The 16,317-nt window shown below is 40.5% G+C and overlaps 1 protein-coding gene across 5 annotated transcripts in view; it reads right to left on the bottom strand.

Moving 5' to 3' along the window:
• Positions 1-16,317, bottom strand: part of FARS2 (phenylalanyl-tRNA synthetase 2, mitochondrial) — a 513,534-nt gene that overhangs the window by 329,601 nt on the left and 167,616 nt on the right. For all 5 annotated transcript variants that reach the window (XM_058432116.1, XM_032141494.2, XM_032141493.2 and 2 more), the window contains one exon: positions 1,299-1,430. In XM_058432116.1, coding sequence (XP_058288099.1) covers positions 1,299-1,430 — 132 coding nt within the window. The remainder of the gene's footprint in view (positions 1-1,298; positions 1,431-16,317) is intronic.

Genomic DNA, 16,317 nt, shown 5'->3' with positions numbered 1-16,317 from the left:
GAGTCAGAGCTGCCCTCCAAGGCCAAGCAGCAAATGTCCTCCTAAGGGAGCAGAGCCAGAAAGGTTTCCTGAACAATCCACATCAGTTCCTATCCAATTTGGTGCTCACTGCTTATGCAGTGAGCTCAAATGCCCAATCCAAGCCAACTTTCCTTTTTTTTTTTTTGGAGGACTTATTATATATATATACACATACATATCACGAACAACACAACACACCACACATATACATATATAATATTTTATGCTTCAGCCTTCCAAGTAGCTGGAATTACAGGCACACCACCACACCCAGCTAATTTTTGTATTTTTAGTAGAGACAGGGTTTCACCATGTTGGCCAGGCTGGTCTCAAACTTCTGACCCCAGGTAATCCACTCACCTCAGCCTCCCAAAGTGCTGGGACGGCCTCCTAAAGTGCACGAGCCTGTAATATTTTTTAATTAAATTAAATTAAATTATATTAAATTTTTTAATTAAACTCAGATAGTGACTTCAAAAAAGTACTACATTCAGACAGTGACTTTAAAAATCAAATTCAGATAGAGACTTAAAAAAATACTCAATTCAGAGAGTGACTTAAAAAATACTCAATTCAGATAGTGACTTAAAAAATACTCAATTCAGATAGCGACTTAAAAAAAAACCTCACAGCTCTGAAATTACATTTAGAAGCCATCATTTTTATTAAGCAATGGTCTTACAGAAAAGAGCCAGACAGATCTTTCTGAAATGCCTATAGATATGCGTAGAATTCAATCAGCAACCTCGTGTTTCCATTTTCTCTCAGTCAGGTGGCGCCGCCTATGCAGAGGGAGGTGATGGATTAAGCATTATGGGCCTAAGTGTTTTTACATTGCGTTTTAGTGTATTTATAAAATACTTGCTGAATTTGGGACACTATACTAAGTGCAGTAAGAACAAAAATGGATTATGCATTGTCTTTGTTCTTAAATAGTCTGAAAGACAAACTACACTCCTGTGACATGCAGCAAATGCCTTTGGGGCAATTACAAAGCAACATATCAACAAATACAAAATCACGAAGTACAAATCCAGCAGCCAAGTGCTGACAAGGAGGATCTCCAAAGACAAAGAGCCTTTGCAAATAGAGATGTGAGAAATAAGTTTTTCCAGGGCTTAGTATCAAAGACAAATCTAGAGGGGAATCTGAAGACAGACCAATGATGCTGCTGCCCCTACAGAAGTATGTAATACCTGCAAGTGTGCAACGGGGCTGCCTGAGAAGGGAGGGTTCCTTTAGAGCACCTGTAAATAAAATGTGGGATTCTTTTTTACCTGAATTGACCAGTTGTTGTTCCATCACCCCGCAGCCAAGAACTTCCAGCCATTCTCCATGAAAGTTGATCTCCATCTCAAAGGAAGGATGCGTAAAAGGAAAGTAGCAGTCCAACCATCTTATCTCCAGCTCTGCAAAGTTGCCAAAGAAACAAATAAGTAATGTTAAATAGCTGTCTGCCCTTTCTTGTGATCAAATTTTCCCTTCCACTAATGACACCAATTACTACATTCTGAGTAAAATAAATAGCAAACAAACTAATTTGCAACATGTTAGAGTGAGGCAATAAATCTTAAAACTTGTGAAAAACTGGGCATGCCTTCTCCAATATAAAAAACACTTTGTGAAATTCCAGGACCCTCTGAAACCAAATCAATCACTTGTCAAATCCCTGCCAGCAGCTGGCAGAAGAAAAAACTAGGCCAAGATCATGGGAAAGCAAGTAATTCTGTTAGTTTCTATACATGAAAATGACATTATTTCAGAGTTAAAGAAAGTATATTTTTACTATATTTTCCTCCAAACTTACATATCAACAATATGACCAATTTAAGATAAACTGATCAACTTTTACTTCCATAAGTATATATAGACATATATATTATTTTTAAGTTTATAAAGCTAATAAAAAGTCAGATTAAACCAAATCTATCAGTCAATTTTAAGTAAAATGTTTTAAAAGTCCAACATTTTTCCTACAGATAAATGATTAAAAAGTACATGCTAAATGCCAGAATGAATTTCTAAATAAGCAAACATAAATACAGCACTTTTGAGAAAAAGTGCTTAATTTAAGCAATGGCCTTATTATTTAACCAGGGAAAAGACTAATGAATTCAAAACAATTAAAGCCTGCAAAGAGCAGAGGTCACTAAAAGCACAGAAACTGTATCAGAGGGTCACCTAGGAGCTCGACATCCACTGAGAAGAACACAGAAAAAAGTGGGCATTTGGACAAATCCTGCGTTCCTGTCCCTGTGTTCCTTTCCCTTCCTGTGCTGACCTCTTCTTTTTTTAGGCAACACTTTGCTAAAGGACTCGACTCTCCATGGTAATATGAACGTGCCCTCCTGTGAATTTAAACTACTCTATGTTCTCACCCCAAACTACCTGCATGTTAAATCTTGTGGGAATCAAAATGTGAAGCAAATAAAAATAATGACAAAAATGGCTTCCATCTATTGAGGACTTCATATGCTTCTACCAACCCATTTCATAGATTCGGGGAAAAAAAAAAAAAAAAAAAAAAGGCAATTGTCTTGCCCAAAGTCCCACAGCTAGCAGATAACTGGGCCACTGTGCCAAACCCAGGTCTGCCCAACTCCAAAACCCCTGCTCTTGCTCTTGTTGTTTTTTTGTTTTGTGTTGTTTGATAGGATCTCACACTGTCACCCAGGCTGGAGTGCAGTGGCTCCACAATCCTAGTTCATTGTAACTGCAAACTCCTGGGCTCAAGCAATCCTCTCGGCTCAGCCTCTGAGTAGCTGAGACTACAAGCACGCATCATCATGCCTGGCTAATTTCTCTACTTTTTTTACTTTAGAGATGAGGTCTCACTGTGTTGACCAGGCTGGTCTTGAACTTCTTGCCTCAAGCAATCCTCCTGACTCCAACTCCCAAAGTGCTGGGATTATAGGCAGAAGCCACAGCACTCAGCCCCAAAACCCAGCTCTTGACAGTTAAAACATAATTGCCTGCCCATCAAAAAAGATATTTGGAGAGTCAAACAAGGTAAGAGTGTAATTATCAAACACAGGGGGGCTTTCCTATGCCCCAGATTCCACAGGAGAAGGCAGATTTTTCTTTAATTGATTTGTTTTAATTGCATTTATTTTCCTTCTTACCTGCTGTCTATGACAAGTGTCAACTGATTTCTGTTTACAACAGTAATACAGTATTTCCCCCTCTTATTTTCTCTATGGTATAATAGACAAACATTAAAGTGCACAGATATAAAGTGTGTAATGTGCCAAATGTTGACATAGGTATGCACCCATGATACTGTCACCACAATCAAGACAATGAACGTAACTATCACCTCCCAGTTTTCTCATGCCCCTTTGTAATCCTACCCACCTGCCCACTGCCCCACTCTTCTCCTGACCCCCCAAATCTGCAGGTAACCACTGATTTCTTCTGTCACTATAGATGAGTTTGCATTTCCTAGAATTTTATAAAAATGAAATCATACAGAATGTACTCCCTTTTTTCTTGCTTCTTTCATCATGGTTATTTTAAGATTCACCTGTGTTGTTGCACCTATCAACAGTTCCTTCCTTTTTATTGCTGAGGTCGCATCAACACTTTTTCTAACTGGGAAAAAAAAGCTGGCCTTGTTGCAGGCCATTGGAGAAATGTCCCCACGTCCCCTGAGTAGTCAACTTTTCTGTGTGGAAGCTCAGACATGCAGAGCCACTGCTTATTTGGGACTGTCTTCTGAGAAGAAGGGATTTATACACCTGTATCCTTGCCCATCTTTGGGACCAACAAGTCCCTATCGATATTTTTGTAAAAAGCACCAGAGACAACCCCGCTAACAAACAGAACTGTGTGACACCTTGGGACATGGAAGTGAGTGAAGAAGGACTGACAGACAAAATAATTTTTATCTTTCTTTTTTTATAACTCTTGGCAGGTAAGCGGAAAACATTTTATGAGACAGTTTGGAACAATATATTTTGTGTACACGGCTTTTGACATTTGGCCTGAATTTTACCAAAAGCAGGAACAGGACTCAGGGTTAACAACATGATTTCATGTAATTAAATATAATTAATTTTATGTAATTAAACGTTACCTAAACGCTTGGAACACAGCGGGAAAGTAAGTTCTACACAAGTTTACTTTCTCAGTATGCTCTTAGGTTCTGTTAAAAAAAAAATCATTTTGGATAGGTTAAATAAATATGGAAGAGTTCAGTTATACAACTCCATCTCTCACAACTGTAGTATCTTAGGTTCCCCCTAGTCCAAGAGGAAGGCATTTCAAGACATTAATAAGCACTCAAAACAATTACAAGTGTTGATTAAAGTCATTCCATAATCAATGTCTATTAAACCCTAACTAAACGTCTACTGCATATGGTCTCATAGGAAGACAGGTCCCTGTTTACACACACCCACTAGAGCTGCTGGTGCTGATGGCGTCAGCACAACACAAGGACAGAACTGAAAGTGATGTGATGGCTTTTCCCTTCTCCAGGAACGTTCCTTCACTGAAGGGCTTTTGCTTTACCACTTCTATAATGAGAAAAAACAATTACAGCTTTGGATTGAAAATTTCTGTAATGTTGAACAAATTCTTAAGATAAAATATGTTTTATCAACCCTTGCTCTTTTTTTGGTTTAAGATCTCAGCCACCACAGCCCTCAGTTTCTTCTTCCTCAGTCATCCTGCAGGTGTCTTTTTTTGGTAACAACGTGAGTAACTGCTCCACAGTGAAAACTACAGATAGCCAAGCAAGAAAAGCAGGGAAGTTAGCCCATGCTTTTCAGAATCCACCAAGATGATAAACACTAACGATTTAATGGAGCAGAATCTATTGATAATACCATAGAAACTAAAACAGAAAACACAGACTGGTAAAAGTTGTGTCTAATGAGACCAGGAAGTTTTTAATCCTTTTTACCCCCTCAGATCCTCTGCTCAGTTTCCTTTTAAAATCTATACGACCCCACAAAGAATGCCAAATCTATACACCATTCATTTGCTTTGTTCTGCTACTTTAAGGACTTCCTCGGTTTTTAAGATTTGCCTCTTTCACATAAATAGACAAAAGTCAAAATCTGCGCTTTTGAAGTCTTATCCATAAAACCTTTGCCTAGCCCAATGTCCTGAAGCAATTCATCTACGTTTTCTTCTAGTAGTTTTATGGTTTCAGGTCTTACATTTAAGTCTTTAAACCATTTTGAGTTGGGTTTGTATACGGTGAGAAAGACAGGACTTGCTCAGAATCATTTATTGAAGAGAATATCATGATGGATATGCTAATTTCCCTGATTTGATCATCACACATTGTATACATGCACTAAAATGTCATTCTGTACCCCATAAATATGTACAATTATGTGTCAAATAAAAATAAAAAAGGCCAAAATTTGCAAACCACTATTTTTGAGTACACTGTGTCTCTACTTCAAACATAAATAGTAATTATTTGAAAGTAAATTATATTCATGTGAACTTTTTCCCACTATACCATATTTTCTTACACATTTTAACAATTTAAATTTGTTACGTTGAGGGCTAGACACAGTGGCTCATGCCTGTAATCCCATAGGAGGCTGAGGCAGACAGATTACTTAAGATCAGGAGTTCGAGACCAGCCTTGCCAACATGGTGAAACCCCATCTCTACTAAAAATACAAAAATTAGTCGGGTGTGGTGGCACATGCCTGTAGTACCAGCTACTCGGGAGGCTGAGGCACGAAAATTGCTTGAACCTGGGAGGTGGAGGTTGCGGTAAGCCAAGATTGCGCCACTGCCCTCCAGCCTGGGTGACAGAGTAAGGTTCAGTCTCAAATAAATAAACTAATTGTTACATTGACACATTAACAGAGATTTTTAAAAAAATCATTGGTAGTGAAATTATTTCTTGAATACTTTGATATTACCCCCAAAATACACTTTGTTCTTGTTTTTCAATCTATGATCTCAAAATTACTGTAGGTATTATTATATCTAGTTGAAAAAGCATCTTGACAAGCTTCTTGTATTAAAAGATACAATGCCAAATAACTAGCTCAAAACTATGTTGAGTGTGACTTATTTCACATGTCAAGTATTGGAAGTCAGAATATTTACTAAAAATTACGTATTTCGTGTTATATATTAATAGAGGAGAATTTTCAGTAAGCATATCCAAATCATATGGATTCATTATGCATAAGACTAACTTCTTATTGGGGCTATAGAGGAAAATTAAGTGCATATATGAACTATATATCTAGTGGAAAATAACGCCAAGGTTTTGTTTTTTTTTTTTTCTATTTCCTTCTTTCTTTTTATGAGGGGGGAGGGGAACTTAATAATTTCCTAAACCACACAGATGAAGCTCGGAGCTTTTCTAACGGCTTCAGAACTCTGAGATTACAGCAACTGTCAAAAATTATACACCTCAATTTTCAGCCTAGAGCCACATAAAAGAAAGTATACTTTAGAAAAAAAAAAACCACACCTGGGTTCAAGCCTCAGCCTTCTACCTTTTCTCCTGTGAAACCGTGGGAAGCCTACTTACCTTCTTTGAGCCCCGCCTGCCTCTTCTCTACACCGTGGATGATGATTGCTCTCACCCAGTGGTTTCAAGAAAAGACGCGGTGGGAGCCCAGGTTTTCTCAAGGGGCAGCGGTCGATCGTCTTTGGAGATCTGGACACTGACTCGAATTTCTCCTCTGAATAAGGATGTTGAGTTTGTTCAAGAATGAGGAGAGCCCAAAGTCCAGAAGCAATCCCTCAAGTGGGACTTGAGAAATAAGTAGAAATTCCTCCAGGACAGTGACAGGAGCCCAAATGGAAGAGGTACAGCAAGAATTCTAAGCCTTTCTCAACCCCAGCAGGACATCACCTGCCACAGGGAGGGGGACGGCAGCACTGTACCTCGCCTGCTCTGTGTACCAGCCTCCCGACTTCTGCACCTTTGGCAAGACCAACCAGGGACACGTGCAGGGCGGGTGTGTGTGTGTGTGTTTGGTCTCTTCCCACCAATCCCTGAAGGGCCTGAGCACTCTGTCTGACATACTATAAACATTTAAGTAGACGTCATTCCATCCCATTCCACCTTCGTTATGGATCTCATTCTGAATAAACATCACGTTCCATTTCCCTGATTTATTGACTCATTAAAGAGATTCCTCTGTTGTTTCCCATACCGTTTGTATTTAAAGATGGGACTTCGCTATCAGAACTGCCTTCCACAGGTGGTAGAATCTAAATTTTGAAAGATCAGTGGCCCAAACTAGGGCATATACCAGTGATTTTCTACACCATACCAGGGGTACCCTCCACGAATAATTTTTTAAAATTAACTAAACAAATATGCCATTAATCACTGGTGCTTGGCACTATTTTCAAAATAGATTTTCCCTCAGTTGACACCAGAAAGAGAGTACAATATAGTGGTCTAATATCAGGGTTGCCACTCACACTTTCTGAACAGCTATGCAGTGTGTATCCAAGGAAGGAAACAAACGTGGAAAGAAAAAGGAAGGAGGGGACTCTCTGGCTGGAAATAAATTCTTAAAAACCTGGGATCATCCTCAATAACCACAATCTAACCACGGGAAATCGTCCGGCCGCCACTGTCAAAGACACCTGATGATTCCATCTCTTCTGCTTCTGTTGAAGACCCATAACCTTTTGATAGAGCCCATTTTTTCATGATGTTTCAGTAGTGCTCTAACAGCATTCTTTTATATATTGTTTTGTTCTGAATAGGAAATATGTTTACAAGGTTCAAAATCAAAATACTATAACAGGATCCATCTCATTATGTAATAGGGCATGACAAAGAAGTCTCACTTACCTCCCTTTCCCATCTTACCCCAATCTCCTGGACCCTTACAGTAAACTCTCAGTAAAAAAAAGGGTTTCCTTTTTACTGCCAGATGTTAAGCCAATACAAATATCTGTTTCTGTTTTCCCTCCTTTCTTATATAACAAGCAGCATAGTGTGTACTTGATTCGGCACCACGCTTTTTTCACTGAATGATATGTCTGGAGGCCTCTCCACATGAATGCATAGAGCACACCCTTAGTCCTTTTCTTACTCCTGCCAAAGATTCCTGCATGTGGCCCACGTTCATATAAGAAGTCTTACTGATACACACTTGGAGTATATTCAGTATTTTGCTACTGAAAGCAATGCTGTGACTAAATACCCTGTCGAGTTGAAGAGGAAATGCTTTTATGATTTTAATAAATGTTGCCAAAACGCTCTCGATAGGTGTTGTATAATATTTTGCACTAATATTAGCTTTCACAGGGGCCAAGGCCATATAACTAACTGGTGGAAGAATACAACGAGAGTGTAGGTCCCAGACAAAGATCCAGGGCTTTGCTGATAAAAGAATACCAGCTCAACCCTCTTACACAGCTCCCACTTAGATAAAGCAACAGTTGAGTACCCACAGGCAAATTCCCAGGGCTGCCTTCCTCGCCCTTGCTGTTTGCATCTCATCTCTCCCCTAAGAGAAGAAAAGAGTGTCTTCTGGACTCAGGAAATGTGGCTGGCAGTCATAGGGAAGAGGAGGCACTTTTAAGGCCTGAAGCATCCATGTGGGAATACAAACACTGATTCTGTTTCCAAAGCCCACCTCACACGCAGCATGAAGTCATTCGTGACTTATACTTCATCCCTACCTAGGGCCTTACAAACCTGGCAATACCACCACTGTGACTCTTTAAGAGCGCCATATATATCCTATGTGTCCACACAACCATGTACCCTGGAGTCCAGCGCTGCAGAGTGCCAAGTGGAATAAAAGCATTCCTACTACAAAGTTAATGGTAAATACCACCTCTTCCCTCTCACAGAGGGTAATAAAATCCTCCAGCGCGGGACCTCCGAAGCACACAACAGAAGATATTAACACTGTTTCAGCCACAATGACTCCTGCTAAGACATACACAAAGCAATAGGGGAAAAATAAAAGGCAGGCGATTTCCTCCACCATTGGCAATGGTGTAACTGGTCCCACAGCTATTATTCTTCTGCTTGGCAGAAAGACCAGTATGTGAAAGTGCAGTTTCACAGTTTCCCTGGGACTCCTCTACACAGGGATCCTTTTGACTAGGGCTTGGATCGCAAGATGATATGATTGTTTCTCTACCTCACAATGAAATGAGAAATGGAGTATGGCACAATTTAATGGGCCCCTCATTCTGAAATCTGGGTATGGGTTCAGAGGCACTAGGGTAAGTGATCACTCGCGTGCTCTCTATCAAGCAGCAGAGGGGACAATCCAATAGCATCCCGGCCTCAGGGAGAGCCACAGCACAGCCCTTTGGTCCTCGATCCTCCTCGTCAACCTGTTCTCGAAGGAAACTGTCTTCAGATCCCTGCAGACTACACAGAGAAGCATTGTAGACAGAAGGCTCACACACCAGCCTCCACAAAGCTGGTCGGGTGGGGGACAGCCTGGATCTAAGAGTCAGCACAGATCTAGAAGCAAATCCCAGCTTTATCACTTGCAGCTGAGTGACCTCAGGCCAGTTACTTAACCTTGCACTGCTTCAATTTTGTCAAAAATAAGAATATCTCACAGAGTTTCTGTGACAATTCAGCATGGAAAAGTGTGTAAAAAACCTAACACAGTACCTAGCAGCTCATAAACACTCAGTGGGTATTTTTTTTTTTCATTGAATGTCATGAAATTCAGCTCATAATCTGAAACATCTCACTTTTTAATAAAATATGAAAAAATAAACATGTCTAAATTGTGTTCCTGGGTAACTGACATTTACTGTTCATTTACTATGTGCTGGGCACTGTGCTAAACACTTCCCATGCCTCCTCTCACTTCATGCTTACGCTGATGTGAGGCTGGCAGATACACTGAACAATCATTACTCTCATTCCCACTTTGCAGATGAGGGAAATGTGACTGCAACAGCTTACGTATCTAATCTCGGTTTACAGTAGAGAGTAAATGCCAGGATCAGAACCAGGTGTGTGGGACAGCACAGCCCCATGCTGCCCTCCACTGGAGCAGACAGTGCAACAACACATTAACTCAGCTTCCAACACAAAGCACACTCATGAGACCAAGAAGGCATGGTCTGTGTCCTTGTTCCCCTAACACACAACAGTGACATTTATGATTTTAAAAAAAGAGAGAGAGAGAGAAAGAACCAAACAGGCATAGTCTAAGTTGAAAGCTAAAACGTGATACGGTTTGGCTGTGTCCCCACCCAAATCTCATCTTGAATTCCCATGCGTTGTGGGAGGGGCCCAGTGGGAGGTAACTGAATCATGGAGGCAGGTTTTCCCGTGCTGTTCTCGTGATAGTGAATAAGTCTCATGAGATCTGATGGGTTTAAAAACAGAAGTTTCCCTGCACAAGCTCTCTTCTCTTGTCTGCCACCATGTGAGACATGCCTTTCACCTTCTGCCATGATTGTCAGGCCTCCCCAGCCATGTGAAACCGTAAGTCCATTAAGCCTATTTTTCTTCCCAGTCTCAGGTATGTTTTTATCAGCAGTGTGAAAACAAACTAATACAGTAAGTTGGTGCCAGCAGAGTGGGGCACTGCTGAAAAGACATCCAAAAATGTGGAAGTGACTTTGAAACTGGGTAACAGGAAGAGGTTGGAATAGTTTGGAGGGCTCAGAAGAAAACAGAAAAATGTGGGAAAGTTTGAAATTCCCTAGAGATTTGTTGAATGGCTTTGACCAAAAGCTAATGGTGATATGGAAAATGAAGTCCAGGCTGAGGTGGTCTCGGATGGAGATGAGGAACTTGTTGGAAACTGGAGCAAAGGTAACTCTTGTTATGTTTTAGCAAAGAGACTGGTGGCATTTTGCCCCTGTTCTAGAGATTTGTTGAACTTTGAACTTGAGAGACATGATTTAGGGTATCTGGCAGAAGAAATATCTAAGCAGCAAAGCATCCAAGAGGTGACTTGGGTGCTGTTAAAGGCATTTGGCTTTACAAGGAAAGCAGAGCATAAAAGTTTGGAAAATCTGCAGCCTGACAATGCGATAGAAAAGAAAATCCCATTTTCTGAGGAGAAATTCAAACTGGCTGCAGAAATTGGCATAAGTAACAAGAAGGTGAATGTTAATCCCCAAGACAATGGGGAAAATGTCTCTGGGACATGTCAGAGGTCTTTGTGGCCACCCTTCGCATCACAGGCCTGGAGGCCTAGGAGGAAAAAGTGGTTTCATGGGCCAGGCTCAGGGTCCCCATGCTGTGTGCAGCCTAGGGACTTGGTGCCCTGTGTCCCATTTGTTACGTGACTGAAAGGGGTCAACGTAGAGCTTGGGCCATGGCTTCAGAGGGTGCAGGCCTCAAACCTTAGCAGCTTCCATGTGGTGTGGAGCCTGCACGTACACGGAAGTCAAGAATTGAGGTTTGGGAACCTCCACCTAGATTTCACAAGATGCATGGAAACGCCTGGATGCCCAGGCAGAAGTTTGCTGTAGGGGTCGGGTTCTCATGGAGAACCTCTGCTAGGGCAGTGCAGAAGGGAAATGTTGGGTAGCAGCCCCCACACAGAATCCCTACTGGGGCACCACTTAGTGGAGCTGTGAGAAGAGGGACACCGTCCTCCAGACCCCAGAATGGGAGATCCACCAACAGCTTGCACCAGGCAACTAGAAAAGCCACAGACACTGAACACCAGCCCATGGAAGCAGCTGGGAAGGAGGCTGTACCCTGCAAAGCCACAGGGGCAGAGCTGCCCAAAACCATGGGAACACACCTCTTGCATCAGCATGACCTGCATGTGAGACATGGAGTCAAAGAAGATCATTCTGGAGCTTTAAGATTTTACTGCCCCACTGGATTTCACACTTGCATGGGGCCTGGTAGCCCCTTTGTTTTGGCCAATTTCTCCCATTTGGAAAGGCTGTATTTACCCAATGCCAGTACCTCCATTGTATCTAGGAAGTAACTAACTTGCTTTGGATTTTACAGGGTCATAGACAAAAATGACTTGCCTTGTCTCAGATGAGATTTGAGACTGTGAACTTTTGAGTCAATGTTGAAGTGAGTTAAGACTTTGGGGGACTGTTGAGAAGGCATGATTGGTTTTGAACTGTGAGGACATGAGATTTGGGAGGGGCCAAGGATGGAATGATATGGTTTGGCTGTGTCCCCACCCAAATCTCATTTTGAATTCCCATGTGTTGTGGGAGGGGCACAGTGGGAGGTAATTGAATCAGGGGGATGGGTCTTTCCCATGCTGTTCTTGTTGCAGTGAATAAGTCTCACGAGATTTGATGGTTTTAAAAATGGGAGTTTCCCTGCACAAGCTCTCTTTTCTTGTCTGCTGCCATGTGAGACGTGTCTTTCACCTTCTGCCATGATTGTAAGGCCTCCCCAGCCAGGTGGAACTGTAACTCCGTTAAACCTGTTTTTCTTTCCAGTCTCGGTATGTCTTTATCAGCAGTGTGAAAACGGACTAATACAAAATGTAAACCTCCACAGGCCAGAAGCAAAACAGGAAGAGAGGATAAAGTGAGCCTGCTGAGCTTGGGGTCCACAACCAAGAAGAACCAGGAGCCTGCCTCCTGCAGGATGGCACACTGTGGGCTTGGGGCAGGAGGGAGGCAAAAAGCTTCAAGTCAGAGGCTGGGATGGGATAAGCTCCATGACAGTGCCAGAAGGAAGTCAAATACTGTCACCCAAATGCAGCATGGGGCTGTAGCTCTAAGGAGCTGTAAGATTAGGGATCCAAGCCATGGGCATAGGATCAGCTCCATCCCCTCGTTGTATGAGTGCTAGACATCTGATGGATCCCTGGGAAATCTCATCCTGGATTTCAAGCCTACAGAATTCGGTGGAATCACCTGCAAAACCACTTATAGGGTGAAAAGCAAGAGACAGGGGATGGGGAAGAAGGACAGGAAGGAAGAAAACAGAGAAATGGTAAAGAACAAAAAAACCTTCCTCTGAATATGACCCTGCAACCCAAAATTCTAAAACACATGGATAAATCTAATGCTAAGTAATAGAGCCAGCAAAACAAATAATCAAACATTAACTTACCTCAGATGAGAATATTTTTATGAAACAATCTGAGACTTTAAAATAAGTGTTTTAGATATCCTAAGAGATACATGAAAGTACAACTCACTGATGTGTTCTAGAAAATAAAATTCATAAAAATTGTGATTTTGTAAACCAGATCTAAAAATGTATCTTCAGGATTGTATCCATCTCCCATCAAATTCTTCTCTGAGAAGGAAAACACCAGCCACCCTTTCAAAGAGTTCCTGTCACAAACATTAAGCTGCATCAGAAAAGAAGACCAAAAAAGACACAGAGAGTAAGTGATGAGAGAGATGTAGGAATATAATGAAGGCGAAGAGGGGAATGAGATGTAATAGAAAATTGCAGGAAGGAAGGTCCAGAAGGAGTAGCCAAACGATTCAAATGAAAAGGAGAAACTTCCACATCTGGACAGGATGGAATAATAAGCCAGTTTTACTCCTCCATATGAAAAACTAAAAAAAAAAAATAAAAATAATAAAAAAGGACAAATATATAAAATCACACCACTCAAAACATAGGACACCAGGTGACCAAGGACACAGAACCCCCAAAGGGGTGAGACCTAAGGAGAACACGGGAGAGCCCAACAGTCTCCTTGATTTGAGGAGACAGAGCCAGGAGTCTGGACAAGACAGGATAGCTAGAATTCTCAGGGCAGAGTAAAGGAGAGAAGAGAGGTGCGCAGAGAACTCTGGAGATCTGCAGAAGAACCCCTTCAGCATTCAACCGAACACTGATCATGTGTGTTGAAAAATCTACCTGAGGTCAGGGAACAAACCACACAAAAAGATTAGGGGGAATAAAGTTGGAGCTCGCACAGGACCAGGAATAGTGCCAGTTCTCAACAGCCAAGCGGAAAATCTCATAATTCACAGGTTATCAGTTACAGAGCTAAGATAGGTCTCGCATAGGTAGTGGGCAAAACTATCCCCAGACTAAACTCTATACTGGTCCTGCCTAATAAGGCTTACAAAGAAGACCTAAAATGATCAAAGTGTTTCTAAGTAATCCCAGAACAAAGCTCGTGGATATTAGGAAGGTAAAAAATATCCAGCGCATCAGTAGGTAAAATTAACAATATTTGGCAATATCCTATAGTAAACTACCAGGCATGCAAAATAGAAACAAAATACATAAGGAATAGAAAAATCAAACGCAATTCACCAAAGAATGACAGATGTCAGAATTAGTAGGAAAAAATGCGTTAAAATATGTATTATAATATTCGTTATACTCAAAAAGCTAGAGGAAAGACTAAACATGTTAAGTAGAAACAGGGATGATATTAAAAATATCCAAACTGAAGCAAATGAATGAGATGAAAAATACACAGGATGGGGTTGACAGAAAATTAGACACTGTAGAAGAAATATTGGTAAACTTGAAGATAAAGCAATAGAAATCATCCAAAATGCAATACAGAATGAAAAAAAATCACTGAAAGAAAAATGAACAGAGCACCAGTGGTGGAAAAGTTTTAAGTGGCCACATACACATGCAAGTGGAGTACCTAAAGGAGGAGAGTGACTGAAAGTATCTGAAGAAATAATTGACCAAAATTTCCCAGATTTCATGAAAAATATAAATCCAAGAAGCTCAACCAATTCCAAACATAAGAAATCTGAAGAAAACTGTATCTATGTACATCATAATCAAACTGCTTAAAACCAGTGACAAAGAAAACATTGCAAAACAACTCAGAGAGAAGAGACACATTATGTACAGAAAAACAAAGACAAAAGCAAAGTTAAGAGCAGATTTCTCACAGGAAACAGTGCAAGTGAGAAGAGATCTAGGAATATCATCTCTAAAAAACCAAAAGGGCCGGGGCACAGTGGTTCACACCTGTAATCCCAGCACTTTAGGAGGCCAAGGCAGGAGAATCACCTGAGGCCAGGAGTTCAAGATGAGCCTGGGGAACATGGTGAGACTCCATCTCTCTGCAATTGTTTTTGTTGTTGTTGTTGTTGTTGTTGTTTTTTAATTTTAAAAGTTAGCGGGGTGTGGTGGTGCACAGCTGTAGTCCCAGCTCCTCAGGAGGCTGAAGTAAAAGGATCCTTTGAGCCCAGGACTTGGAGGCTGCAGTGGGCCATGATCACACCATTGCACTCCAGCCTAAGTGACAGAGCAAGACCCTATCTCAAAAATAAATACATAGAAGTAAAAAAAGTATTAATCTAGAATTCTTTTCCCAGTGAAAATATCTCAAAAATAAAGGCAAAATAAAGGCTTTATCGGACATACAAATGCAAAAGAATTCATCATTAGCAGAAGCAGACCTTCTGCTGTGCAGAAGGAAAATATCAGTTGGGAACCCAGATGAAGAGCACTGAAGATGGTAAGGACCTAGGAGACATGAAGGCTTTTCTTATTATTTAAATATCTTTAAAAGCTGATCAACTATTCAAAGCAAAAATAATCATAACATATTTAGGGGTTGACAGCATACATAAGAATTAAAATATGTGACGGCACAAAGGCCAAGATGGGAAAAAGGGAAGTCTGCTGTTCTTACACTATACAGGAGTGGGGTAATAGCACTCAAAGTAAGACTGTGATAACTGTAAACCCTAAAGCAAATGCTACAATAACAAAACAAAAAGTTACCCCTCATAAGACAAAGGAAATAAAATGGAATAATAAAAAATACAATTAATCCAAACAAAGTAAGAGAACAAAGAAAAAAAAAGTTACTCATAGAAAGCAAATAGCAAAATGATCATTCAAATCCAACTACATCAACAATAACATCAAATGTAAACAAACAATCTAATTAAAACAACTTTAAAATAAACAATGTTACAAGAATTTAACCGATTTCAAGACTTATTATAAAGCTACTGTGATAAAGACAGTGAAGTATTGTGTCAAGATAACAAATAATAGATGCATGGAACAGAATAGAGAGTCCAGAAATAGCCCCAGACATATATGGCTAATTGATTCCAGACAATGGTACAAAGACTTTGCAGTGCAGAAGGAAAGGTCATTTCAAGAAATGATGCTGGAACAACTGGATATCAATATGGAAAACAAAATTTCAATCCATACCTCAGATCATCCATAACATTCTTCAAAGGAATCATAAATCTAAATACAAAACTGAAAACTATAAAACTTCTACAAGAAAACATAGTAGAATAATCTTTGTGACCTCGGGTTAGGAAAGATGTCTGAGAAACAATATCAAAAGCATAATCCATAAGAGAAAAAAATTGGTTAATTCGGTTTCATCAAAGTTAAAGAACTTCTGCCTTTTGAGGAACACCACCAATGAAAAGACTGAGTGAAAATATTGCAAAATC

The sequence above is a fragment of the Hylobates moloch genome, unplaced genomic scaffold (genome assembly GCF_009828535.3).
Source record: "Hylobates moloch isolate HMO894 unplaced genomic scaffold, HMol_V3 SCAFFOLD_20, whole genome shotgun sequence".
Taxonomy (NCBI): domain Eukaryota; kingdom Metazoa; phylum Chordata; class Mammalia; order Primates; family Hylobatidae; genus Hylobates; species Hylobates moloch.
Note: the sequence above shows the minus strand (reverse complement) of the source record. Positions and strands in the feature narration are given on the sequence as shown.